General features: G+C 39.7%; 1 protein-coding gene across 1 annotated transcript in view; it reads right to left on the reverse strand.

Moving 5' to 3' along the window:
* ACYP2 (acylphosphatase 2) overlaps window positions 1-3,053 on the reverse strand; it is a 173,544-nt gene extending 170,491 nt beyond the window's left edge. The window contains exon 1 of the mRNA XM_065929295.1: window positions 2,766-3,053. Coding sequence (XP_065785367.1) covers window positions 2,766-2,907 — 142 coding nt within the window. The 5' untranslated portion in view covers window positions 2,908-3,053. The remainder of the gene's footprint in view (window positions 1-2,765) is intronic.
* Between the last annotated feature and the right edge of the window lie 24,805 nt (window positions 3,054-27,858).

Below are 27,858 nucleotides of genomic sequence, written 5' to 3' on the forward strand. Positions count from 1 at the left end.
AGATGCCAAGGGAATAGTTCATGCAATGATTAGCACAATAAAGGACAGAAATGGTATGGACCTAACAGAAGCAGAAGATATTAAAAAGAGGTGGCAACCAAATACCTTTTCCACTGAGGTCTTTAAAGGAAAATGGAATTCTGGTTCATACTGTGGTCTCTTGCAACCTCAGGTCTTTAATGTGATCACTTTCAAATTTAAAAGATCCAGGTGGAAATATTTTAACTATGCTGGTAATAATTCTACAGAATACCTGAATTCTTAACACTGTTGTGTTTCAGTATAAGTGGTGACTTTTTCTTTTTATGTCTTTGATCTGGTTTCATTCCTGTAATACAGCCACCCGATTTTGTGAGGGGGGGAATAATAATGCGGTTTTTGTACAAAAATGTTTCTCAGTGTGTTATTTTGGAAAAGTGAAGGGAGGGAGTTTGGGGAGACTGGAAGAAATTGATCAAGAAGGCCTAATCTCCCTCTTTTTCAGTGAATAAGTGGAACATCATTTCTGGGAAAAAAATAAAAAATAAAAAGAGGTGGCAAGAATACACAGAAGAACTGTATAAAAAAGATTTTCATGACCCAGTTAACCACGATGGTGTGACCACTCACCTAGAGCCAGACATCCTGGAATGCAAAGTCAAGCGGACCTTAGGAAGGAAGCATCACTATGAACAAAGTTAGTGGAGGTAATGGAATTCCAGTTGAGCTATTCCAAATCCTCAAAGACAATGCTGTGAAAGTGCTGCACTCAATATGCCAGCAAATTTGGAAAACTCAGCAGTGGCCACAGGCCTGGAAAAGGCCAGTTTGCATTCCAATCACAAGGAAAGGCAATGCCAAATAATGTTCAAACTACCGCACAATTGTACTCATGCAAGCAAAGTAATGCTCAAAATTCTCCAAGCCAGACTTCAACAGTATGTAAACCGTAAACTTCCAGATATTCAAGTTGGATTTAGAAAAGGCAGAGGAACCAGAGATCAAATTGCCAACATCCATTGGATCATCAAAAAAGCAGGAAAGTTCCAGAAAAACATCTACTTCTGCCTTATTGACTATGCCAAAGCCTTTGACTGTGTGGATCACAACAAAATGTGGAAAATTCTTGAAAGAGATGGGAATACCATCGCCTGAGAAATTTGTATGCAGGTCAAGAAGCAACAGTTAGAACTGGGCACAGTTAGAACTGGGGACAACAGACTAGTTCCAAATTGGGAAAGAAGTACATCAAGGTTGTATATTGTCACTCTGCTTATTTAACTTATATGCAGAGTACATCATGCAAAATGCTGGACTGGATGAAGCACAAACTGGAATCAAGATTGCCAGGAGAAATATCAATAACCTCAGATATGCAGATGACACCACCCTTATGGCAGAAAGTGAAGAAGAATTAAAGAGCCTCTTGATGAAAGTGAAAAAGGAGAGTGAAAAAGTTGACTTTAAACTCAACATTCAGAAAATGAAGATCATGGCATCCTGTCCCATTACTTCATGGCAAATGTATGGAAACAGTGAGAGACTTTATTTTGGGGGGGCTCCAAAATCACTGCAGATGGTGACCTCAGTCATGAAATTAAAAGACACTTGCTCTTTGGAAGAAAAGCTATGACCAACCTACACAGCATAATAAAAAGCAGAGACATTACTTTGTCAACAAAGCTAGTCTAGTCAAAGCTATGGTTTTCCAGTAGTCATGTACAGATGTGAGAGTTGGACTATAAAGAAAGCTGAGCCTGGAAGAATAGATGCTTTTGAACTGTGGTGTTGGAGAAGACTCTTGAGAGTCCCTTGGCCTGCAAGGAGATTCAACCAATCCATCCTAAAGGAAATCAGTCCCGAATATTCATTGGAAGGACTGATGCTGAAGCTGAAACTCCAATACTTTGGCCACCTGATGGAAAGAACTGACTCATTTGAAAAGACTCTGACGCTGGGAAGGACTGAAGGCAGGAGGAGAGGGATATGACAGAGGATGAGATGGTTGGATGGCATCATCAGCTCTATGGACATGAGTTTGAGCATGCTCCAGGAGTTGGTGATAGACAGGGAAGTCTGGCAAGCTGCAGGCCATGGAGTCCCAAGAAGTCCAAAACCGCTCAGTGACTGAACTGAACACTTTCTGTTTTGAACCAATGATGGCAAATATTAAATCACCACCATATTTATATTCCACTGGATAAATTTCAGTGATTTTTAACATTTTAATTTAGAAATAATGGTAGTTACTATAAGCCAGACATTACATCCTTTGCAACGATTTAAACTTATGACGGAACAAAAAGAAGATAACAACTTAATAATTCCTTTAGGAGCTACACGGGCAAAAGTATTATCATCCTACAAAATGAAGCCTCCAACACCATCTAGGAGTCTATTCTGAAACAAGTCAACCACAGTAGTTTCAGTGGGAAGTAACGGGGATCACTAGTTCAAGGACCCTCCTGTTTTCCTCCCCCACTTCGGTTTGCCTTCTTGATCCGGTCCCTTGCACCCGCTTAGGTGGCCCACTCCCCGCGCCCGGCTGTTCCTCCGTCTCCCAGCCTTTCTCCCTGAGGAGTCTCCGCTCTCCTCCCCGCCCTCCCCAGCTCTCCTGCGCATGCGCCCTTGGTCTCCTTCCCGCCCGCTCTTGCTGTGTCATGGCTGGGCGGAAGTCCCAGCCTCAACAGGGCAGGGGCTCCTAAGGATGGGCTGTCCTTGTCGCAGCTTTCTATTCTTCCTCCCCCAACACCTCTTTGACCTCCCGCTGTAGGGCGGTCCCCTACCCTGCACTCTCCCGAACACTTCGTAGTCCACGGATTTGAGTGGCCGGGCGGTAGACATGGCGGCGGCGAGCCCTCTGCCGAGGAGCCGGAGCGGGGTTCGGGGCGCGGTGACTCCGGCGGCCGCGAGAGGGAGGGGGCACATGGGACCGCTTGGCGCACCCCGCGTCTGACACCGGCCCGGGACGCGACGCGCCGGGGTCACGCGTTGGGAGGTGGCAAATGAGACGGCGGGGACTGGGAGCGAGGGCAGCTCGGGATGCCTGGAAGGCAGAGGCCGCTGGGCCCGCGGCGGCCGGAGGGCTCCTTTCCCCGCCCGTCCCTCCTCGGGGAACTGGACTCGCTTCCCAGGAGGGATGCCCGCTCCGCGGCCCTGCGACTTAATGGACCGCGGCGCTCCGTCCTCTGTGTCTGTAAACAAAAGCCGGAGGTTCGGCCCAGACGTGGGTAGTTTGGTACCCTAAAATGATTGCTTCCGAAATGAAAGATCTGCTAGCCCAGTAATTCAGAGTACTTGGTTAGTAAATTTTTATTAAACGTTTAGGTAACTGCCACATCTAGGGAGTGATTTTGAGCCGTTCTTACGGTGGCGACAGCATCTGCTTCTCTATTAAGTCAGGAAGGCTTTGGGCCTGAATCCATATTCGAAATGGATTCTGATATATTCTAGGACAAGAAACCTTAAAAATTTAAACGCGTTAAACAAAAAAATCTTGTCTGCTGTTAACGGATATAGCTTTTTTAAGGTCTTTGTTCAGCAATACCCCCAATTGCCTAGAAGGTTAAAGCAGTTATATACTTTAGAAAATTTTACTTCCTCGTGAGACTGTTATGTCTTAAAGCAACCCACCACTACACAGAATGTGGATGCAGCTATTGATAATCTGCTGTCTTCTAGAATTACAAATCCTTTTACTTTTGAGAATTTGCCTTTTCAACATATTTATTGGTTTCAATACTTTGAATCTGGCCACAAAGTTAAAACAATCTTTTGCAATCTGATTCAACATTATGTGCTAATTCTGTTAGTACCCCCCAATTGATCTAAAACTTGGTTAGAACGTGGTTAAACCATTTTAAATATATTCTGGGGGTGCTAATCCAGTTAATTTTATGTAATGAAGATCATGGTTTATTGCAGAGTCCTCATAACTTATTCTTCCTCTCATCTCCCTTTCAGTTAATTCTATGCAGATCCTAGAATCAGTGTAGGTCTCATGTCATTCTTTTCAGTAACATATCTTCAACGTCTCTACAGTGCATTCCAAATAAAACCATCCCATTCAGTGGACATGAATTTGAGCAAACCCAGGAGAGAGTGAAGGACAGAGGAGCCTGGTGTTCTACAGTTCATGGGTTCGCAAAAAAGTCAGAGACGACTTAGCGACTGACCAACTTCAGCATCCACTAATCTCTTATTACCTGCTTCTACCCATCCTGTAGGTTTTATTGCTGTTTAGTCGCTAAGTCATGTCGGACTCTTTTGCAACCACATGGACTGTAGCCCGCCAGTCTCCTTAGTCAATAGGATTTCCCAGGCAAGAATACTGGAATGGGTTGCCATTTCCTTCTCCAGGGCAATCTTCCTGACTCAGGGATGGAACCCACCTTTACTGCCTTGCGGGCTGATTCTTTAATCCTGCAGGTTATAGGTAGCCTATTTTAAGGACACTGGGATTACTCTGCTGTCTGAACACACCCTGACTTTTGAAAAAACAAAAAACCTTTGCTCTTGGATCTACTTTATCTAGAATACCTACTCTAGTTCCCAAATCTTCCCCTAGCCTGTTCAGTGGCCTATGCAAGTACTTACTGATTTCATCCTAATTATTTGCTATCTTCCACACTAGTACTGTGCATTCTAAGAAGTAAGATCTCAAACTGGGTCCTATTCCTATTACTGATTTTGTCACTGACTGGAAAGGTGGGCATTTCCCTTTTCTTAATCTTTGGCTTTTCTCCATGTTTATCCCAAAGTACCCTTCCCTGCCAATTATTTCATAGCTGTATTGTAATTTTAGAAGTGCAGTGGGAACAACTGACATTTGCTTAACTAAAAAATTGACTTTGTCTGCCAACAGCTGAACATTAGTAAACAGAAATTATGTACCATTTCAGCATGGATTGCCAATGATGTGTGATTCTAAGAATAAAAATTTTAAGCAAATGTTGCTAATGCTTAAGCTAACTTTAAACAATAAAACATTTGTGCATAATTAGAAAAAATTTTAAAAATAGGAGGAAAAAAATCCATAACCCTAACACAACTTTTATTATTTTTGTATATTCTCTTATATTTGTGTTTTAAGTAGTTAAAATCATAGTATAAATTCAACTTTTATTCTTCCTTTAATATTTTAGTAATTTCATGATATTCTATTAAGTAGGCATAACCATCTACTAAGTGCCTGTTGTTACATACTTTGCCTCTTAATTTTTCACTACCTAAAAAATACTGTGAAGGAAATATTCCTGCACACAACTTTTCCCCCCATATTTAAAAATTATCTAGGGTAAAATTTAAAATACCAATTCAAAAGGTGCAAGCATGTATTATCCCTAATGCACATTACCAAATCATTTTTCAAAGGGCTGTACTAACTGAAACGTATCATTGCCAACACTGTGTAAGTATATGATTATTTGGCTTCTGATACAAACAAATGTAAGCAAGCTCTTCACATACATGATTAAATTAGGTAAAAAGTTTTAATTTTGCAACCTGAGCAACAGCTTTGGAATAACTAGGCTTTGTGTTACTCCCAGTTCAATTGAAAACTTGATCATAGCCTTCCCTTCTTGAACCCTTTAATTTGTGTGTGATGTAGGATCACGTTTAACATAAAACATAGAAAAGGAAACTCTTGCTTGTGTGATACAGCTGTAAAAAATGAGCAGATCCCAGAACCTGTGAAACAGGAACAGACAATACAGTCTCTGGGTCCAAATGACATCTGAACTGAGAAGGTGTCACCTGTAAATGACTATAATTTGTCAGAATGGTCAGTTGAGAGTGATTCCTAGAGTGATTTCTCAGAAATTTGGTATTGAGATATAACTGATGTCAGGGACGATGAAAATTTCTTTATCCATGCAGACCCTAGAATCAACATAGGTCTCATGTCATTCTTTTCAGTGATGTATGTCAAACGTCTCTACAGTGCATTCCAAATAAAACTAACTGACTCAATGGACATGAATTTGAGCAAACTCCTGGAGAGAGTGGAGGACAGAGGAGCCTGAAATGTTTTTGTAATTTTCCAGTAGTCGTCATGTATGGATGTGAGAATTGGACTATGAAGAAAGCTTAGCACCAAAGAATTGATGCTAAATATTCATTGGCAGTCCTAAATATTCATTGGCAGGACTGATGCTGAAGCTGAAACTCCAATACTTTGGCCACCTGATGCGAAGAACTGACTCATTTGAAAACACCCTCATGCTGGGAAAGATTGAAGGTGAGAGGAGAAGGAGATGACAGAGGATGAGATGACTGGATGGCATTATCGACTCAGTGGACATGAATTGAGGCAGGTCAGGTAGTCTGGTATTCCCATCTCTTGAAGAATTTTCCACAGTTTGTTGTGATCCCACAGTCAAAGGCTTTGGCATAGTCAATAAAGCAGAAGTAGATGTTTTTCTGGAACTCTCTTGCTTTTTCAATGATCCAACGGATGTTGGCAATTTGATTTCTCATTCCTCTGCCTTTCCTAAATCCAGCTTGATCATCTGGAAGTTCACAGTTCACATACTGTTTAAGCCAGGCTTGGAGAATTTTGAACATTACTTTGCCAGCATGTGAGATGAGTGCAATTGTGTGGTAGTTTGAGCATTCTTTGGCATTGCCTTTCTTTGGGATTGGAATGAAAATTGACCTTTTCCAGTCCTGTGGCCACTGCTGAGTTTTCCAAATTTGCTGGCATTTGAGTGCAGCACTTTCACAGCATCATCTTTTAAGATTGGAAATAGCTCAATTGGAATTCCATCACCTCTACTAGCTTTGTTCGTAGTGATGCTTCCTAAGGCCCGTTTGACCTCGCATTCTAGGATGTCTGGCTCCAGGTGAGTAATCACACCATCGTGATTATCTGGGTCATGAAGATTTTTTTGTATAGTTCTGTGTATTCCTGCCACCTCTTCTTAATATCTTCTGCTTCTGTTAGGTCCCTACCATTTCTGTCCCTTATTGTACCCATCCTTGCATGAAATGTTCCCTTGGTATCTCCAATTTTCCTGAAGAGTTCTCTAGTCTTTCTCATTCTATTGTTTTCCTCTATTTCTTTGCATTGACCACTGAGAAAGGCTTTCTCCTCTCTCATCGCTATTCTTTGGAACTCTGCATTCAGATAGATATGTCTTTCCTTTTCTTCTTTGCCTTTCATTTCTCTTCTTTTCACAGCTATTTGTAAGGCCTCCTCAGACAGCCATTTTGAATTTTTTCATTTCTTTTTCTTGGGGATGGTCTTGCTCCCTGTCTCCTGTACAATATCATGAACCTCCATCCATAGTTCTTCAGGCACTCTATTTGTCAGATCTAATCCCTTGAATCTATTTCTCACTTCCACTGTATAATCATAAGGGATTTGATTTAGGTCATATCTGAATGGTCTAGTGGTTTTCCCTACTTTCTTCAATTTCAGTCTGAATTTGGCAATAAGGAGTTCATGATCTGAGCCACAGTCAGCTCCCGATCTTGTTTTTGCTGCCTGTATAGAGCTTCTTCATCTTTGGCTGCAAAGAATATAATCAATCTGATTTCAGTATTGACCATCTGGTGATGTCCATGTGTAGAGTTTTCTCCTGTGTTGTAGGAAGAGGGGGTTTCCTATGACTAGTATGTTCTCTTGGCAAAACTCTATTAGCCTTTGCCCTGCTTCATTTTGTACTCCAAGGCCAAATTTGCCTGTTACTCCAGGTATTTCTTGACTTCCAACTTTTGCATTCCAGTCCCCTATAATGAAAAGGACATCTTTTTGGGGTGTTAGTACAAGATCTTGTAGGTCTTCATAGAACCATTCAACTTCAACTTCTTGAAGGATTCCCTCGTGGCACCCATCTTCGCATGAAATGTTCCCTTGGTATCTCTAATTTTCTTGAAGATCTCTAGTCTTTCCCATTCTATTGTTTTCCTCTATTTCTTTGCATTGATCACTAAGGAAGGCTTTCTTATCTCTCCTTGCTATTCTTTGGAACTCTGCATTCAGATGGGTATATCTGTCCTTTTCTCCTTTGCCTTTAGCTTCTCTTCTTTTCTCAGCTATTTGTAAGGCCTCCACAGGCAACTAAATGCCTTTTTGCATTTCTTTTTCTTGGTGATGTTCTTTATCACTTGATAATTTTTATCATAGTCCAATTTGATATTCAAAACTCAGGAGTTCGTTTTGCCTTAAAGCTGCCTTCTGCTCCCAGGTTGGGACTGCTGATGCAGGGGTAGGAGACTCAAGTGTGGTTGATTCCTCCCCTCACCTTACTTCTTCCTAGATGAGAACTGAAGGGAACTGGGAGGAACAGGCTCCCCACGATTGGTAAATATTCAAAACTGATTAATACTTTTGCAGCTCCTTTCTGGTAGGGGGACTCTGGTAGAACTTTTCTTCATGAGAAATTCCTGAGTTTTGTTCCCTTGATAGACAGTGCCTGCACTTTAGTTGTTCACTCACACCCCTATCCTAGCTCTGTATTGAATGCTATACCTCCATCCTCTTTTCTATGAGATAGACTAGCCCCCAGGTAGAAGAAGGCTGCATGGGAGGGATTTCTTTAAAAATAATCACAAGACCAGACCCTGCCTTCCCATCACATCTAATTATGAGGACTCATATCTCTGCCCTACTGTGAGAGTTGGACTATAAAGAAAGCTGAGTGCTGAAGAATTGATGCTTTTGAATTGTGGTGTTGGAGAAGACTCTTGAGAGTTCCTTGGACTGCAAGGAGATACAGTCAGTCTATCCTAAAGGAAATCATTCCTGAACATTCACTGGAAGGACTGATGTTGAAGCTGAAGCTCCAATACTTTGGCCACCTGATGTGAAGAACTGACTCATTGGAAAAGACCCTGATGCTAGGAAAGATTGAAGGCAGGAGGGGAAGGGGATGACAGAAGATGAGATGGTTAGATGGTATCACCAACCCAATGAATATGAGCTTCAGTAAGCTCCAGGAGTTGGTGATGGACAGGGAAGCCTGGCATGCTACCATCCATAGGATTGTAATGAGTTGGACACAACTGAGCAACTGAGCTGAACTGATATCTCTGTCCTACTATTGATAGAAGTCACAATTTGCTGTGAATTCAACCATCTCTTTTTGCTTCACTTGGCAGGCATCATTCAGGTCATAGCCTGGCCTCTTTACTTTCTGTAAGTCTGGCCAGCCCATTCTAGCTTCAAGGAGTAAAGGCCAAGCTCTCAATGTGGTTCTTTTAAAGACCCTCTCACTAGGCATACAGTGAAGGGAAAACACCGCATTTCTCTCCCATGGTGGGAGAGGTGCAAAGGGGAAAACCATAGCTTCCCTGAAACTTTTCTCAAAGAAATCCTCTTGAGCCTGAGAAGGGTGCTGGGCTCAGGACCTTAAAATCAGTTTTAAACACTCCTTTTGGACAACAGAGGTAGTTTAGCACCTCATAAAGTGGGTGTAACTATTGTTCTGTTTGAAGTCTCAGGTCTCAGATAAAACTGAGACAAAAGTCCTTTTTTCAGATCAACCGAATTCAATATAAACTTTGTTTGGATCTTCGTTTGAATTTGTACGTTTAAGACATTTGTGAGACCACTGGGTGAAATTTGAGCACAAGCTGACTGTTAAATATTACAGAATTACTTTTAACTTTGTTGTGGATATATATATTTTTTAATGACCTTATCTGTTAGAGGTATATAAGTGTTAGAGGTATCTATGAAACTATATTTGGGACTTGCTTGGAAACCCTCAGGGTTGGGGGTAGGATAGAATAGATAGAATGAGCTTAGTAAATTGGTAATAGTTATTGAAGTTGTGTCAGGGGTACATGGGGATTTATTATACTATTCTCTAATTTTCTTATATTTGAAATTTTTATTTCAAGTTTTACAATAAAATTTAAAAGGTAAGGATCCATTTTCCTTCTGCAAAATATGTGACAAATAATCCTCAAAACTGTCAAGATCAAGAAAAACAAAGATGTCTTGAGAAACAATAACAGGAGCCTCAGGAGACATGATGACTAAATGTGTATTCTGGCTGGGGTTCTGGAACAGAAGAATGGATTTTAGGTAAAAACTGAGGAAATCTGAATAAAGGATGAACTTTAGTTAATAGTAAGGCATCAGTAACTATGACAAAAAAAATGTACCACCCTATTGTATGACATTAATAATGGGAAACTGTGTGTAGGGTATTAGGGGAACTCTGTACTAGCTTCATAATACTTATAGAAATTTACAACTGTCCTAAAATAAAAAGTTAACTCTTCAAAAGTTCATTTTAATATCTTGTTATATACATAATTAACATTTCAAAATGATTTCTCACTGTAATGCATGGACAGCATTATTGATTTAAAAATATTTTTAAGTATTTCAGTATATGGAACATGATTTAAATTTTTGATGAGCGTGTAAGTCATGCTCACACTAAGGATTAAACAGTTGATTTTCAAAGCATTAAAGCAGATCTTAACTGGATATGTTAGTCATTCAGTCATGTCTTACTCTTTGTGACCCCATGGACTATAGCCCACCAGGCTCCTCTGTCCATGGAATTCTCCAGGCAAGAATACTAGAGTGGGTTGCCATTTTCTACTTCAGGGGATTTTCATGACCCAGGGATTAAACCCATATCTCCCACATTGCAGGAAGATTCTTTATCAACTGAGCCACCAGGGAAGGCCTTCTTAACTAGATAAAGAAGCACAAATTGATATTTAAATATATAATCATACCTCGATTAATGAAAAGAATGTATTACAGAAACCATTCATTTCTAGAAGAAGTAGTTATATAAAATGCAAAACAACATATTGGAGAAGTGAGAAAACAATAGAAAAGTATCATTTTGCTTAGCACTGTGTGCTTTAGAAAACATGAAATATGCATCTAGAGGTCTCAAGTAATGGAAGGATAAAGTTAAGATTAGCTAAAGAGGGGACTAATCCGAGATACTGCTGCTTGGACACATTGCAAATAGCAAAGGCAAGTTTTAAACGGAATGTGCCCAGGCTCTGTGCTATAGCGCCAAAGACAAAGAAGAGGAGAAAGGAGAAGACACTAATTCAAAAAATGAGGCAACACAGACGCTTCCCCTCCTAATATCTCCCAGGCACAGACTTACAGACTTGAACCAAACTCAGGTTTTCCTATGGAAGCAAGGAGCCTATCTGGGGAAGACATCCGTTAAGATTCCTCTTTAGAATGTGCGTGTATCCGAGGAAACCAGATCTGAAAGAGACACGTGCACCCCAATGTTCATCGCAGCACTGTTCATAATAGCCAGGACATGGAAGCAACCTAGATGCCCATCAGCAGACGAATGGATAAGGAAGCTGTGGTACATATACACCATAGAATATTACTCGACTGTTAAAAAGAATTCATTTGAATCAGTTCTAATGAGATGGATGAAACTGGAGCCCATTATACAGAATGAAGTAAGCCAGAAAGATAAAGACCAATACAGTATACTAACACGTATATATGGGATTTAGAAAGATGGTAATGATAACCCTATACACAAAACAGAAAAAGAGACACAGATGTACAGAACAGACTTTTGGACTCTGTGGGAGAAGGCGAGGGTGGGATGTTTCGAGAGAACAGCATCTAAACATGTATATTATCTAGGGTGAAACAGATCATCAGCCCAGGTTGGATGCATGAGACAAGTGCTCGGGCCTGGTGCACTGGGAAGACCCAGAGGGATCGGGTGGAGAGGGAGGTGGGAGGGGGGATGGGATGGAGAACATATGTAAATCCATGGCTGATTCATGTCAGTGTATGACAAAAACCACTACAATATTGTAATTAGCCTCCAACTAATAAAAATAAATGGGAAAAAAATGTGCATGTATGCGTGTGCGCGCACACACACACATGCACGCAACACATGTACATTTCCCTTCAGATTCCTTCTTAGAGTACACACACACACACACACACACAAATGCACACACATAAGTGTATTCCCTGAGAGGTATAAATTACATTTACTCTCAGATCTGGTCTAGTGTGACATCAAGGCTTCTCCAGTGTTTAAAAGAAATCATCTATTTCATGATGCTTTTGCTAGATCACAGGATATGTATACAGCATCCATCCCAATCTCTAGCTTGCTTTCCTATTCTCTAAAGTTGGACAGTTTAAAGTTACATCCTTGTAATTAGGGTACTTTCTGTGATAGAGGATCAGACCATGCTAGATATGGAGGCGGGCGTGAGCGAGACTGAGGCCCTCTGCTGCAGGTTTTGTGATAAGCACAATGGAGGAGTTTAGTTTTTCTGTCATTAACTAAGGTCACCATGACTGCAGCCTCTTGGCACTGAGGGTGCAGGACATCCATTTGACTGGTTAGTATCACGTACCAAGTTCTGGAGTAGCAGTTTCTTGGGTATGGCAAAACATGGCAGCTTCCTGATGATGGCAGGAAAGACCGTTTTACAGCCAGCAGCTTCTCAATTCAGTACATGGTTTCTGACTACAAAAGAATCATTTGCCCTCCCCCCGGTGGTCCAGTTCTGCTGGGGAGTAGATCCTAAACCATCAGACTCAAAAGTGGTTTTCAATCCTGGTTACACATTAGAATCACCAGGGGACCTTAGTAATTCTACACATGCCCTGAGGTTTTCATATCCAGGTGGGGAAGATCTCCTGGAGAAGGAAATGGCAACCCACTCCAGTACTCTGGCCTGGAAAATTCCATGAATGGAGGAACCTGGTAGGCTACAGTCAATGGGGTCACAAAGAGTCGGACATGACTGAGTGACTTTACTTCCTGAGGTTTTCATTCAATATGTCTGCCATGGGTTCCAGAATCTACATTCCTAAAAACAACCCAGATGCTTGGGACACAAAGCTAGGGTTGAGAACCACCGATTCAAAGATTCTTTCAGTAGTCTTCGCAACGATCCCATAAGCTACTTAATTGTTGTTGTCTAGTCGCAAAGTTGTGTCTGACTCTTTTGTGACCCCATGGACTGTAGCCCATCAGCCTCCTCTGCCCATGGGATTTTTCAGGCAAAAATACTGGAGTGGGTTGCCATTTCATCCTCCAGGTAATCTTCCTGAAACAAGGGGCAAACCTGTGTCTTCTGCATCACAGGCAGATTCTTTACTCCTGAACCATCAGGGAAGCCCATATGCTATTTAATACCCAATATTAAATCTATTTCTGTTTTAACTGTCTAGAAGCGTTATTTTTTTTTCATAACTGAACTTTACCAAATGCAATGTATAGGGACAAAATCGTCACAATAGGAGTAGATCAAAGTTTAAGCAGAAGGCAAGTTCAAATATACCATCCCTCTCCTGCTCAATAAAGAAGCATTAAAGTTTTCAGTGCTTACAAAGAGAAGAAATAAAGATTGTAAGCAAAAGAAAAAAAAAAAAAAAAAAAACAAGCCAAGAATGGTAATAAAGCCTAGAATTTTGAAAAAGAAATTGCTGTTGAAAGATTATGGCATAAAGGCTAGGTAACTTATAGTCTATAAACTAGTTTAATCCTGCTTATTAATTTTTATTGTCGAGTTGCTTTGCACCTATACTGTTTTATTCTGAAAAAAAAATTGAAATAATAACATTACAAAGAACACTTCCAACGCCCTGATTGGTTAAACTAACCATAATTTCTGGTCTGTTGCTGCCCCCTACCAACTATCCGAGGCAATGCAGGTCAGGTGGATATGATTACTATTCCAGTCTTCCAGGAGTGCTGTTCAGTTCTGTTCAGTCATTCAGGTGTCCAACTCTTTGTGACCCCCATGGACTGCAGCATGCCAGGCTTCTCATCACCAACTCCTGGAGCTTACTCAAACTCATGTCCATCGAGTCGGTGATGCCATCCAGCCATCTCATCTTCTGTTGTTCCCTTCTCCTCCTGCCTTCAATCTTTCCCAGCATCAGGGTCTTTTTCAATGAGTCAGTTCTTCACATCAGGTGGCCAAAATATTGGAGTTTCAGCTTCAACATCAGTCCTTCCAATGAATATTCAGGACTGATTTCCTTTAGGATGGACTGGTTGGATCTCATTGCTGCCTAAGAGACTCTCAAGAGTCTTCTCCAACACCACAGTTCAAAAGCATCAATTCTTTGGCACTCAGCTTTCTTTACAGTCCAACTTTCACATCCATACATGACTACTGGAAAAACCATAACTTTGACTAGATGGACCTTGGTTAGCAAAATAACTTCTCTGCTTTTTAATATGCTCTCTAGGTTGGTCATAACTTTTCTTCCAAGGAGCGAGCATCCTTTAATTTCATGACTGCAATCACCATCTGCAGTGATTTTGGACGCCAAAAATAAACTCTCTCACTGTTTCCATTGTTTCCCCATCTATTTGCCATGGAGTGATGGCACCAGATGCCATGATCCTAGTTTTCTGAATGTTGAGTTTTAAGCCAACTTTTTCACTCTCCTCTTTCACTTTCATCAAGAGGCTCTTTAGTTCTTCGCTTTCTGCCATAAGGGTGGTGTCATCTGCATATCTGAGGTTACTGATATTTCTCCCAGCAATCTTGATTCCAGCTTGTGCTTCATCCAGCCCAGCATTTCACATGATGTACTCTGCATATAAGTTAAATAAGCAGGGTGACAATATACGGCCCTGATGTTCTCCTTTCCCAGTTTGGAACCAGTCTGTTGTTCCATGTCTAATTCTAACTGTTTCTTCTTGATCTGCATACAGATTTCTCAGGAGGCAGGTAAGATGGTCTAGCATTCCCATCTCTTGAAGAGATGGTGTGTTAACAGGAGATGGTACTAATAGGAGTGCTGTTAGTACCACTAAGTTTTCTCTTATTTGAGTGTTGCACTTCTAGAATCATTTGAGGTGTGCACAAAATCCTTAAATAAGCATTTTAACTTTTGTTAGGCTCTTCACCTAACAGTTCACTAATATGAAAGTATCTTGACTATGAATTACAATCAGATACGGACAGTATGTGTGCATGAGCTAAGTCACTCTAGTGGTGTCTGACTTTTTGTGACTCTATGGACCATAGCCCACAAGGCTCTGTCCATGGGATTCTCTAGGCAAGAGTACTGGAGTGGGCTGACATTTCCTCCTTCAGGGTATCTTCCCTACCCAGGGATTAAACCTGTGTCTCTTATTTCTTCTGCATTGGCAGGTGGGTTTGGTTTTTTTTTTTTTTTTTTTTTTTTTTTTACCACCAGTGTCACCCAGGAAGCCCCATGACTGGAACAGGAAAAGCAAAAATTACAAGAAAATTCATTCAGTAAATGCTGGGTGAACTCCTCCTTCATCCAGCCCAGTGTTATGGCTGACACTATATTCATCTACTGTATCCTTTAAAAATTAGCCTTGTTTAAAAATCACATGCTTCAGAGATATCTTCATAAATAAGATGGTGGTTTTTTGCAATATAAAAAGTTTTCATCTAGAATTATTTACTTTTTATTGTCATTTATAAAACTTTATCTTAAAAAGGTTGATAATGATGATGAACGTAGTAAAGTGTCAATAATTTAAAACATATTTTGCTCACCGAATATATGTGATTTCCTTTTGAATCAGTGAATAGTATACTAACTCACATTTGCATAGCTTTATACATTATTAAGACCTTTTTACATACCAACTCCAATCTGATGTTTACAGGATTCTGTGAGTGCCATAGGCAAGGTGCCATCTCTATTTGAGAGGCAAGGCAATAGCCTCAGAACACTGAAGGGATTGCCCAAGATTACCCAGGAAGAGACCCTATCTAGAATCTGACCTTCTGAGGTAAAATTCAGAGTTACTTCCACTATGCCACACTACTTTCAAGCAGTCTTTCCTTCACTCATTCAGTAAATCTCTCAACAGCTTACTGTGTGCTTACTGGGTGCTGGGGGGGTGGTGGTCTCCAACTTAGAGATGAGGTTGCATGGAGCATGGAGAGATTGTCATGGAAATTCTCTGAGGAAGTGATACCTGAAGAGTGTCTAAGGAAAGAGCCAGGAAGAAAGTGGGAGAATTTAATCCAGGCAGAGGGAATAGGATGGAGAATGCCTGAGCTTTCCAGGTAGGAAGAATTGAAAGAAGGTTAGCATGGCTGAAGCATTATGAAAAAGGGGAAACATGACCTTAAATAGGGCTGTCAGTTCAGGCAAGTAGAAACAATGTGTGCCAGGCTATGTAAGTCATGGTGAAGAGGCTCGTCTCTGTTCCAAGTACAGTGGGAAGCCAGGGAAACGTGCTTGGCTGCGTTCCATGCTGCAAGTCAGAAAACATCCCCAAGTGAGAAACATCACTGTAAACTGTTCAGCTCCCTTCAGTGCATTTCCATTCTTTCCCAAGATCTTGTCACATCAAGTTCTGGGTGCTTTAGTTCCTTTCCCATTCTTCAAATATCTGGATCTTTGGTTTGGTTTGGCTTTCATCCAGTTTTGGTAGTTGTCCTCAGCTGGTATTTGGTCTGATGCAAGCTCCCCTGAAACAAAAGCCTTCTCTCACTTTCTCTGAAGACTACAGGCATACCTCAGAGGTAGTGTGGGCTCCAGACTTCTGCTATAAGGTGGATAGCACAATAAAATGAGTCACACAAATTTTTTGGTTTGCCAGAGTATATAGAAATTATGTTGACATTCTATTAAGTGTGCAACAGCACTATGTCTAAACAAATGCACATAATTTAATTTTTTTTAATGTGGAGGGGGAGAGGCCATGATTGTAGAACAGGAAGACCTGGAGTCACATCCTCCCACAGACTCAACAAATTAGCACAACTATCGGTGAGAAAGGCCTGAAGAAGAGCAGGAAATTTCTTCTACAGCTAAAGTTGTAAAGCAGGAACCATGGGACAGGTAGGAGGACATGGTTCAATGTTCATATCCATGGTTCCAAGTCCATGATTTCATGTCCATAGAACCATGGAACAGCAGTCTAGTCAAGACCCATACAGTCAGGTAGGCAACGAGCATTTGAGAAGTGAGCCCTACATTTGATGTGGCTTTTGCCCTTAGGATGTTGACCAGGTCTCAGGCTGTGCAATGGTGAGACGGCAAGAAACCAAGAACTAAAGAGGCACAGAGCTTTTAGAACTTTCATGGTACTGGGTAGAGAAAAACTACAGTTTATTATTATAGTTTATCAAGGAAGAAGGGCCTTGATAGCTCTGCAGCTTTCTGTGAACACTCCTCAAGACAAAGGGCAAATAAAAATAGACCAACTCTCACAAAGCCTGTAACAGCCTAAAATTATCTCGGTCCTATAGAGCATCAATATGATCTTGCCCCACTCTAATTGCTGACAAAAAGGTTTAATCCCTTTCGCGGAAGACAACATCAACCAGACCATAGAGAAACAGGGAGAGATAGATCCAGATAGATAGATATTGGAATTTAAAATATTACCAATCTTGTTGAAAATTTGATTAACCATCAAGTTGAGAATAAAAGAGAATTTTATTCAAGCCAAACTGAGGATTATAACCCATGGGACAGACTCTCAGAAGTTCTGAGAACTATTCCATCTGTTAAAAGTTGAAGGCACAGTCATCCACATTTTTGAGACAAAGGATAGAACATCAAAATGGCGTACTGACATTTTACATAAAGTTCAGCAAAGATATATAGTCCAGATAAATACAAACAAAGAGAGCAGAAAGCCACCTGACTCCCACAGATGTCGGGAAAAATACTAATCTGTTAAGAAGTGACATTGCTAGTGTCCGAAGCAAGGGAAAATAAATTAATCTTTATGGTCGGGCAGGCACTCTCATCTTTGAGGAGGTCTGGTTAATGTGTAATTCAGATGCATATTGCACATTAGGGAGAGAGGGAGGAGGCCTACCCAGACAGAAAATTTTAGGTTTAAACTTTCTTGTCCTGCCTTAAAATACAAATTTTATTTCATCACCAGAAAACAGGACCAAAGACAGAAAAATAAGAGAAAACTAGGCAATAAAAACAGACCCACAAGTAACCCAGATATAGCAGTTATCAGACATAGATTCTTTTTTAATTGGGAGTATGAGCTTACCTGATAGCTCGGTTGGTAAAGAATCTGCCTGCAATGCAGGACACCTTGGTTCGATTCCTGGGTCTGGAAGATCCGCTGGAGAAGGGATAGCTACCCACTCCAGTATTCTGGCCTGGAGAATTCCATGGACTGTATAGTCCATGGGGTCACAAAGAGTCGGACATGACTGAGCGATTTTCACTTCACTCACTTTACATGAGCTTATGAGAAAAGTATTATGGGATTACCAGCTACACGAAATGTTTATCTGAGATTGAAACTGTCATAAACTTATGCTGATGCCAGTCTCCTCAGTTGTGTGGTTCCCCAGCCCCCAACAATGCCATCCTACCCTTTGGACTTTCAATGTGCCTTAGCCCACTTCTAACAACATCTCTAGCCCTATGCTTAAGAATTCTTTATTCCAGAACTGTCAAAAGCCACCCTTACAGCTGGGCTCACTACAGGCCTACAGTGCTTCAAATAATGATTCTCAGGAAATGGTGAATAAAAGCCAGAGTAGGACAATTCTGAAGTGTGTGTTTTGCACTGTTTCCCCATGGAAACTACTTAGGTAGCTGACTTAATAGTACATCCTTTACTGGATGTGTTCCCTCCCTTTACTTCCCATTTGTCAGCCAGTATAATCTATACTCCCCAAATTAACTCCTTTAACCCAAATCCTTGTTTCAGTGTCTGCTTCTGAGGGAGTCAAAACTTAAGCTTTCACACATACAGGTGCAGGCTCAGAGAAATATGTCTAGAGTTGGAGTTTCGCCAGGTAAGTACAACCGAGAGAAGGAGAGGGGAAAGGAGCATAATTATAAATTTAACAGAAACTTGGGGAAAGGAAGAAAAACATATAAAATCACCATTGGATATCCAATTTTCATATCAACTCCCCCAATTTATAAAATGCCCTCTCTTCACCCCCATTGCCAATTTAGTTCATCTCAACATCTGTAGAATATCTAAATTTTTGAAAATAACATTCAAAAATACCTGAATAGTGAAAAATTCTTCCAGAAACAACTAGATAATATGTAAAGAATTGTGTGGTTTTGGAAGGGAATGCTTGAATTATTCACTGTGCCTCAGTTTGGCATGTTACACTGTGTATGCAAATTTTCTCTAAAGATCTCTGACTTTCAGAGCTCACATTTTGTGGAAGGCTCTATCAGCCCTTTTAATCAAGCTGCAGGTTATAATCACTTGGGGAACATTTTTTTACTACCTCCAGAGATTTTAATTTAATTAATGTGGGTTAGGCCAGACTTCAGCATTGTCTTTAAAACCCCTCAGGCAGTTCTAATATTTAGCCAGGGTTGTGAACCATAGATCTAAAGGATTGTGATGAATGACATTTATGTAATACTTTTTCCTTTCCAAAGTGATTTTTGCAAAGTAAAGCATAATCAAACTAAAATAAGCCCAAAACAGTGGTCTGCACAGGAAACCAAAATGCTTATCTGGCTGGCCACTCAGGTCCCAGAATCTAACCACTTTAGAAATCTCTCTATGACAGTACATGAAAAAGTTCTATACAAAGATGACAAAAGAACTTACGAAGCATGATTAAGCTCAACTTTTGTGATATCTACATTTCACTATTTGTTGCTGTTTAGTCGCTAAGTCATGCCTGACTTTTTTTCAATGCTGTGGACTGTAGCCATCCAGGCTCCTCTGTCCATGGGATTTCCCAGGCAAGAATACTGGAGTGGGTTGCCATTTCCTTCTCCAACATTTCACTATACATTAATATAAAAACTGGGATTTCCCTGGTGGTCCAGTGATTAAGAATCCACCTTGCAATGCAGGGGATGCAGGTTTAATCCCTGGTCCAGGATGTAAGATCCCACATGCTACAGAGAAGCTAAGCCTGTATGGTCCAGTGAAAGATTCCCCACCCCCCCCCCCCCACATGATGCAACTAAGACTCAATGCAGTCAAATAAATCAACGAATTAATTTTTAAAATACATTAAAAAAATAAAGATATGTGATCAACTACAAAAGGTACATAGTAGAGGAATCTGATAATAGTTTCCAGTTCTTCCTCATTCAGGAATTTATGAAAACCCTTGGTCACTGTGATCAAAGGAATAGATTCTTATCCAGTCTTGATTCTGTTTTCCAAGACTCTGCTGATCTTCATGCATCAAACTACTCTAGTCACAGAGCAGATGCATGAGGATGTATCTTGTGTCAGAATCCTAATTCTACTTGCAGAGAATTCTCAATCTGTATGTCTGGAACTGTTCAATGTTGATTTTAAGTGCCAAGTCTTTACCACCAATAGAAGCTGTCCCACAGTTACATCAGGAAAGACTGGCTGCCTGCTTTCTTGTTCAACCTGGGTCTGACTTTGGTCTGTTCAGCTTAACCCTATAGCCCTGGAGCTCTCTAACTTGCAGGCTCTGGCATCTGTGTTCTCTGTAGCTGAAAGCATTTCCTCTGCCTGCTGCATGTCCTGGCTGGCTCAGAAAAGGGGAGAGAGTTTATTCTGCTCTATTAGGCAAGAGGAATAACTTCAAGCTGTACTTCCTATTGGACACTTGCTATGGGATACCATTAAATATCCTCTGGCAGCACTGACTCAGAGCATTGTTCTCTAATATTTCATATCCACTATCTGGAGATCTATACTTTGAAATAAATTAGTGCTATTTGATAGTCATACAATGTTAAAGGTAAAGGAAGAAAAGTTATTGCTCATTTTGCAGATGAGGAAACTAAGCAACAGAAGCTAAATCAGAGTAAGACACAGAACTGTCTAGTGTGAGAATTAGGATTAATAACAAACACAGCAAATTTCATGGGGGAAATAGTCACAGCATGTAAAACTGAGAAGGTTTAACATCAGTATGTCAGGAATTCTTGCAAATCAATAAGATAAAAGTGCTGCCCTCACAGCAAAACAGACAGAAAGCTCATTAAAAAACAAAAAACAAATACAAATGGCCAACAAATATATGAGCTGATGTTTATTAGTGAATACAAATTTAAAACAATGATTGGTGGATATTTTTCACTTTTTAGTCTATGCAGTATTCCTTCTCCCCTTCCATTATTATTATTATTTTTTTTTTGCTTCTTTTGTTTTTCATGTATATTTTATTTTTTAAAACCTTTCTGTTTTGTATTGAGGTATAGCTGATTAACAGCTCTGTGATCCTTCTCCCCCCTTTTTTGATAGAAAACATCTTTGTCCCAGATTCCAACTCTGTGGTTCTGGGAAGGCTGATGACACCTATAATAGACATCTGCTCCTTTTGTTGGTGCATCACTCAGCCCCTCTCCCCTCTTTTACAAACCCTTCGCCTCCCCTGTGAGTCCTTCTGGTTTTGTTGCTGGAGCTAACATCTTCCTCCATCTTTGTGCCTGGGTGGTACCTGACCCAGTCCTAACTAATCAGATTTTCTCATCCTCCCTGCCACCATGATTGGCTTAGGGATAATGAAATATCCAAGTCAGATCAACCAAAGTCTTCCTTAGAACCTTTGCTGCAAACATCAAAAATGAGGCACAGTTGGTCATCAGTAACTGAGTTTGACACCCAAGAATTCAACCAACTTAATTAAATATATTTGGGGAAAAAAATTCTATGATGTTCCAAAAAGCGAAGCTTAAATTTCCTGCATGTAGACAAATATTTACATAGCATTTACATTGTAATAGAAACCGTATGTAATCTAGAGATGATTTACTCTCTAAATTGGGAGAGGGGAGTTTAAACATATAAATTGTATGCCAGTACTACACCATTTTATATAAGGGACTTGAGCATCCTCAATTTTGTAATCTGCAGAGAGTCTTGGAACTAATTCTCCTTGGATACCAAGGGATAACTGTTATACCCTCTTTGAGACTCATGAGACTTCTGAGTCATTTAAGTCTGGAGCTGCCAGGAACCATTTTGTCAACAGGCAGAGAAAGTTTACTGAGAATAAAGCCCAAAAAAAGAGTGCGATGAAAAGTAACCAATAAGTCCTGATTGCATTGTATGAGCCCCTGGATCTCGTTGTTCCTGAAAGCAACACTCTCTTCTAGACTTTTCAGTTACATGAGCCAACATATTTACATGTTTTGCTTTAATCAACTTAAGTTAGGTTTTCATCAAGGAGATCAAATAAGCTCTGCGTATTGTAAAACTAAATAAAAAAGAACAAAGATTTCTCTTTCCTCCAGACTTCTTGGACTGAAATGATGTAAGCAGCTACCTGCAACTATATCTCCCTCCTTAGAAAAAGTCGTGTTCAGTAGAAAACCAATGAGGATAGCTCATTCTCAGACATCAATTGGGTTCCTGAATCAAGTCAATCCTGAGGTCAACGTCCTGATGAATAATGTTCATTAATCTCATATTTAGCTTAAGCCAGCTTGTATAAATTCTCTATCATTGTAGCCAAGAGTCCTAACACAATGATATCTTACTTGTATTTGTCTTAAAAAAAAAAAGAGATATCAATTTCCCTACAATCAAAAATAACAATAACCAATATTATTGATGATGTGCCAAAATAGGGATTCTCATGCACTGCTAGTGTTTGAACACAAACATTTTGTACAGTAATTTGACCATAGAACTGGGAAGTCTTAAAAATACACATCATTGGAGGAAGGAGAAAGGGATAACTAGGTATAAACTAAGGTATTTTTAGGACAGTGGAACTATTCTCTATAATGCTCTAATGGCGAAAATATGACATCATACAGTTGTTAAAACCCATAGATCTATACAATATAAAGAGTGATGATGCTGATAAAAACTGTGGATTTCAGTTAATAATAATGTATCAATATTCTTTCATTTATTGTAATCACAAAGGTACCACACCAGTGTTAAGACAGTAATAGGAGAAGATGTGTGGGTGCAGAGATGAGTATGGGAGCTCTATTCTTCCTTTTCTACTGATGTCAAACTGCTCTAAGAAATAGCCTATCAATTTAAAAATGAAAGAAGAAAGAAAGAGAAAAGGAAAGGAAGGAAGGAAAAGAAGGAATGTACATGGTTTATCCAGCAGTTCTGCAATTATAAATTTCTCCCAAGGGGAAAAAAATGGGCAAGGATGCAAAGAATATAAATAAAACAATTGTCATGTAAATGTTGTTTGTTATAGTAAAAAACTGGAACTGGAATCTATTTAAATATCGATCAATTTTCACAAAATGCTAAATAAATAATTCATCTGCAGTCTAAGAGAATGAGGGTATTGATCAGAGCTTTTTATTGAGGTCCAGGGATGAACTTCAGGGGTTCAAATGCTGGCTTTCTCATGGAGACATTTGTAGGTTCTTTGGATGCCCTGAGGGGCCCTCTGATCACACAGCTCCCTGACATGGTGACACTCCTGGGACAACCAGTGGGACACTGGACCTCGCCCTGGCAGGTCACCCTCTTTGGGAAAATCCTTTCAAGAAGGCTTGAGTCCAAATACCTTGCACTCCTTAAAAACCCTCAAGAGCCTCCTAGGACCTACAAAGTCCACACTTCCTGGCATGGTATTCAATGGTATTCAAGGCCTTCTATTATAGGATTTGAATTGCTCATTCCAGCCTCACTTCTCACTCAAAGAGAATTATTTTTTAAAGACTAGGTACTTTCCTCTATCACTGTTCAAAAACATAGTCCCTTATGAATCACATGGTGATGGAATGGTCAATTCAAATGTCAGTTTCAATTATCATTCCTGGCATGGACCAAATATAAAGCAAGTTAAAATGTGGCATGATTTTACACAACAGGTGAAGTGATAAAGATTTTAATGTGACACTAAAGACATTCTCCTTTGTCTAAAACAGGGGTTCTAACATTTACCTCATAAAGAAGAAACCAGTGTAAAACAGATAGCCAGTGAGAATTTGCCATATGACTCAGGGAACTCAAACTGGGGCTCAGTAACAACGTAGAGGGGTGGGATGGAGAGGGAAGTGGGAGGGATGTTCAAGTGGGAGGGGACATGGGTAAACCTATGGCTGCTTCATGTTGATGTTTGGTAGAAACCAATGCAAAACTATAAAGCAATTATCCTTCAATTAAAAATAAAAAATTTTTAGATCTTTAATCCATTTTGAGTTTATTTTTGTGTATGGTGTTAGGAAGTGTTCTAGTTTCATTCTTTTACAAGTGGTTAACCAGTTTTCCCAGCACCACTTGTTAAAGAGATTGTCTTTTTTCCATTGTATATCCTTGCCTCCTACCAGAAACTATAAAACTCCTAGAGGAGAACATAGGCAAAACACTCTCCGACATAAATCACAGCAAGATCTTCTATGACCCACCTCCCAGAATATTGGAAATAAAAGCAAAAATAAACAAATGGGACTTAATGAAAATTAAAAGCTTTTGCACAACAAAGGAAACTATAAGTAAGGTGAAAAGACAGCCCTCAGATTGGGAGAAAATAATAACAAATGAGGAAACAGACAAAGGATTAATCTCAAAAATATACAAGCAACTCCTGAAGCTCAATTCCAGAAAAATAAACGACCCAATCAAAAAATGGGCCAAAGAACTAAACAGACATTTCTCCAAAGAAGACATACAGATGGCTAACAAACACATGAAAAGATGCTCAACATCACTCATCATCAGAGAAATGCAAATCAAAACCACAATGAGGTACCATTACACGCCAGTCAGGATGGCTGCTATCCAAAAGTCTACAAGCAATAAATGCTGGAGAGGGTGTGGAGAAAAGGGAACCCTCTTACACTGTTGGTGGGAATGCAAACTAGTACAGCCACTATGGAAAACAGTGTGGAGATTTCTTAAAAAACTGGAAATAGAACTGCCATATGACCCAGCAATACCACTTCTGGGCATACACACTGAGGAATCCAGATCTGAAAGAGACACGTGCACCCCAATGTTCATCGCAGCACTGTTTATAATAGCCAGGACATGGAAGCAACCTAGATGCCCATCAGCAGATGAATGGATAAGGAAGCTGTGGTACATATACACCATGGAATATTACTCAGCCGTTAAAAAGAATTCATTTGAATCAGTTCTAATGAGATGGATGAAACTGGAGCCCATTATACAGAGTGAAGTAAGTCAGAAAGATAAAGAACATTACAGTATACTAACACATATATACGGAATTTAGATAGATGGTGGCGATAACCCTATATGCAAAACAGAAAAAGAGACACAGAAATACAGAACAGACTTTTGAACTCTGGGGGAGAACGTGAGGGTGGGATGTTTTGAAAGAACAGCATGTATATTATCTATGGTGAAACGGACCACCAGCCCAGGTGGGATACATGAGTCAGGTGCTCGGGCCTGGTGCACTGGGAGGACCCTGAGGAGTCGGGTGGGGAGGGAGGTGGGAGGGGGGATCGGGATGGGGAATACATGTAACTATATGGCTGATTCATGTCAATGTATGACAAAACCCACTGAAATGTTGTAAAGTGATTGGCCTCCAACTAATAAAATAATATTTAAAAAAAAAAAAAAAAAAAAAAAAAACTGAAAAAGAAAAAAATAAAAAAATAAAAAAATAAAAAATTTTTAAAATTCAATATTAAAAAAAAAAGAGGAAAAAAAATGAGGAAACCAAAGGGTAACTGTTTGTTCTACAGTGAACTAAATCTGATAAGCCACAATAACATAAATGTTCATATATTATTTTTTACAATTTCAGAATAAACACAAACAAATCACAGAAGACTAAAGTATTACACTTGGAAAACTTAAAACTAAATTTGCAACTGACAGAGATTGAGAAGTGAAAAGGGAGAAGAGCAGATAATGGGGAACACCTGAGCACAACTGTCCTCAACAGGAGACGCTCTCTTGGTTGAAGGAACAGCAGATACAGGCTCGAGGATATTACCTGGGGCTTCCCTAGTGGTCCAGGGGTTAAGAATCTGCCTGCCAGTGCAGAGGACATGGGGTTGACTAAGCCTGAGTGCCACAACTACTGAGTCCGAGTTCTAGAGCCCTCAAGTCACAACTACTGAAGCCCAAGGGCCCTAGAGTCTGTGCTCCACAACAAGAGAAGCCACCACAATAAGAAGCCCCCACTCACCGCAGCTAGAGAAAAGCCCGATCAGCAAGGAAGACCAATACACCCAATAAATAAATAAACAATTTTCAAAAAGGATATTGTCTGAAATCTAAGTGTTGACTGGTGGAGGAAGCAGAGATTAGCGACAAAATTAAGTTGGGAGAAGGGAAGTGGCAGAGGAGGAGGCAGGAAAAGTGAAATAATTCACACCCTATATAGTCATGACAGTTATATCAAGAAACAACACAGAGAGATCAAGGTAATCACAAAAAGAACTAAAAACAGAAACTGCTAAAAGTAGCTACCTCTGGAGAACAAGTTAAAAGGACATCACAAGGAAGCAATCAGTCAGGCCCAGAATATGGGACATTCTACTAGACGACTGACCTAGATTCTCTGATAAATCAATGGTGTAGGGGGAAAGTGAGTAAATCACAGGAGACAAAACAATTGAGTTCAATGTGGAGACTTCATTTGGGATCCTTATTCTTACAGTTTTGAAACAGAAAAGTTTGATTATTAGCTGGATATAAAATGATGATAGAAGAAACTGCTAATTTTGTTAGGTATAATAATGGCATGTAGGTTAGATTTTAAAATGTCTTTTGTAGTTAGAAGCATAGTGAAGTATTTCAGGTAAAAATAACATGATGTCTAGGATTTGCTTTTAAAATACTTTAGTGCCAATCCCTCTTACCCTTAAAACATAAAAGGATAGAGAGAAACAAGATTGGCCAAAGGTGATAGTTGTAAACTCTGGGTTCACAGGGTTCACTGTACCATTGTTTCTGTCTTTATGTATGTTTGGAATTTTCAAAAATAATAGACTGTTTAATTAAAAAAAAAAAAAAAGCAGGTTCCTCTGGGGTGTGGGATAGAGCTTGGGGAGCAATGGTGCTGATAAGATTGTTTTACATTTTTCATTTATTCAATGAATGTTTATTGAGTCCCTATAATGTGTGAGGCACAGTTTAGGAACTTTGGGGGATAAAAACAGAAAAGATCAAAATTTCTCTTTTAGCAGAGCTCACATTCCAGTCATGGGAAAGAGACAATAGTTCATAGACATAAAAAATTAGTTTGATATGGTAAGAAGTAGATTAGTGAGTGGCATGAGAAAAGAATAAAACAGGGTAAGAAGGATCAGGGGTGGGGCCAGGGTTGCAGTTTTAAACAACAGGATCAAGAAGATCTCATTGAAATATACAATATTTGAACAGACTTGAAAAAGGTGAAGGTGATTACAAACCCTTCTGAATTGTGGCTGTTTAATTATACCTATGGATTACTTTGATAAAAATAATTGAAAAAAGATCACTTTTAAAAATAAAATAAAATCTCCCTCCTTTTCATTCCTCTATCTTTACCTATCAGAATTCTTTATTCTTCAGGTTAGCTTCAAGTGATCAGCTTTAACATCTTCTTCTTTAACATTTAGCTTCTTCATCCACAGCTAGAATTAACTGCTGTTTTGAATTTTCTTATACATCACTAGTAACTCTAATATGTATTTTATTCTCGCATGAGTCTTTATAGATTTACTAAATGGTTTTATATTTCATTATTTCATTCATATAATAATCTTGAGTGGTTTTAATTTCAACATTATTATTATTTCCACTTATCAGATGAGAAAGTTAGAGCTCTGAAAGAACAATGACCTACATCAGATTAGCCAGACACATAGGTGGTGTCTGAAGTCTAAATCACAGCCTCCAAATGGAAATGTTACGCCACTACCTCTCCATAGTTAGTGGTTTCTAACAGTCTTTTTCTTGTTAAAATTGAATTTGAATCAAGTACTCTTAGCAAATGATATTAAATCAGGTAGTTCAGAAAATCTTGGGAGGAAAAGCAAGTCTCCCACCTCATCAATCCCCAGTCACTTTACAAGAGCAATACTTTTTCATCATTTTCATTTTT

Source organism: Muntiacus reevesi, chromosome 3, assembly GCF_963930625.1.
Source record: "Muntiacus reevesi chromosome 3, mMunRee1.1, whole genome shotgun sequence".
Lineage (NCBI taxonomy): Eukaryota > Metazoa > Chordata > Mammalia > Artiodactyla > Cervidae > Muntiacus > Muntiacus reevesi.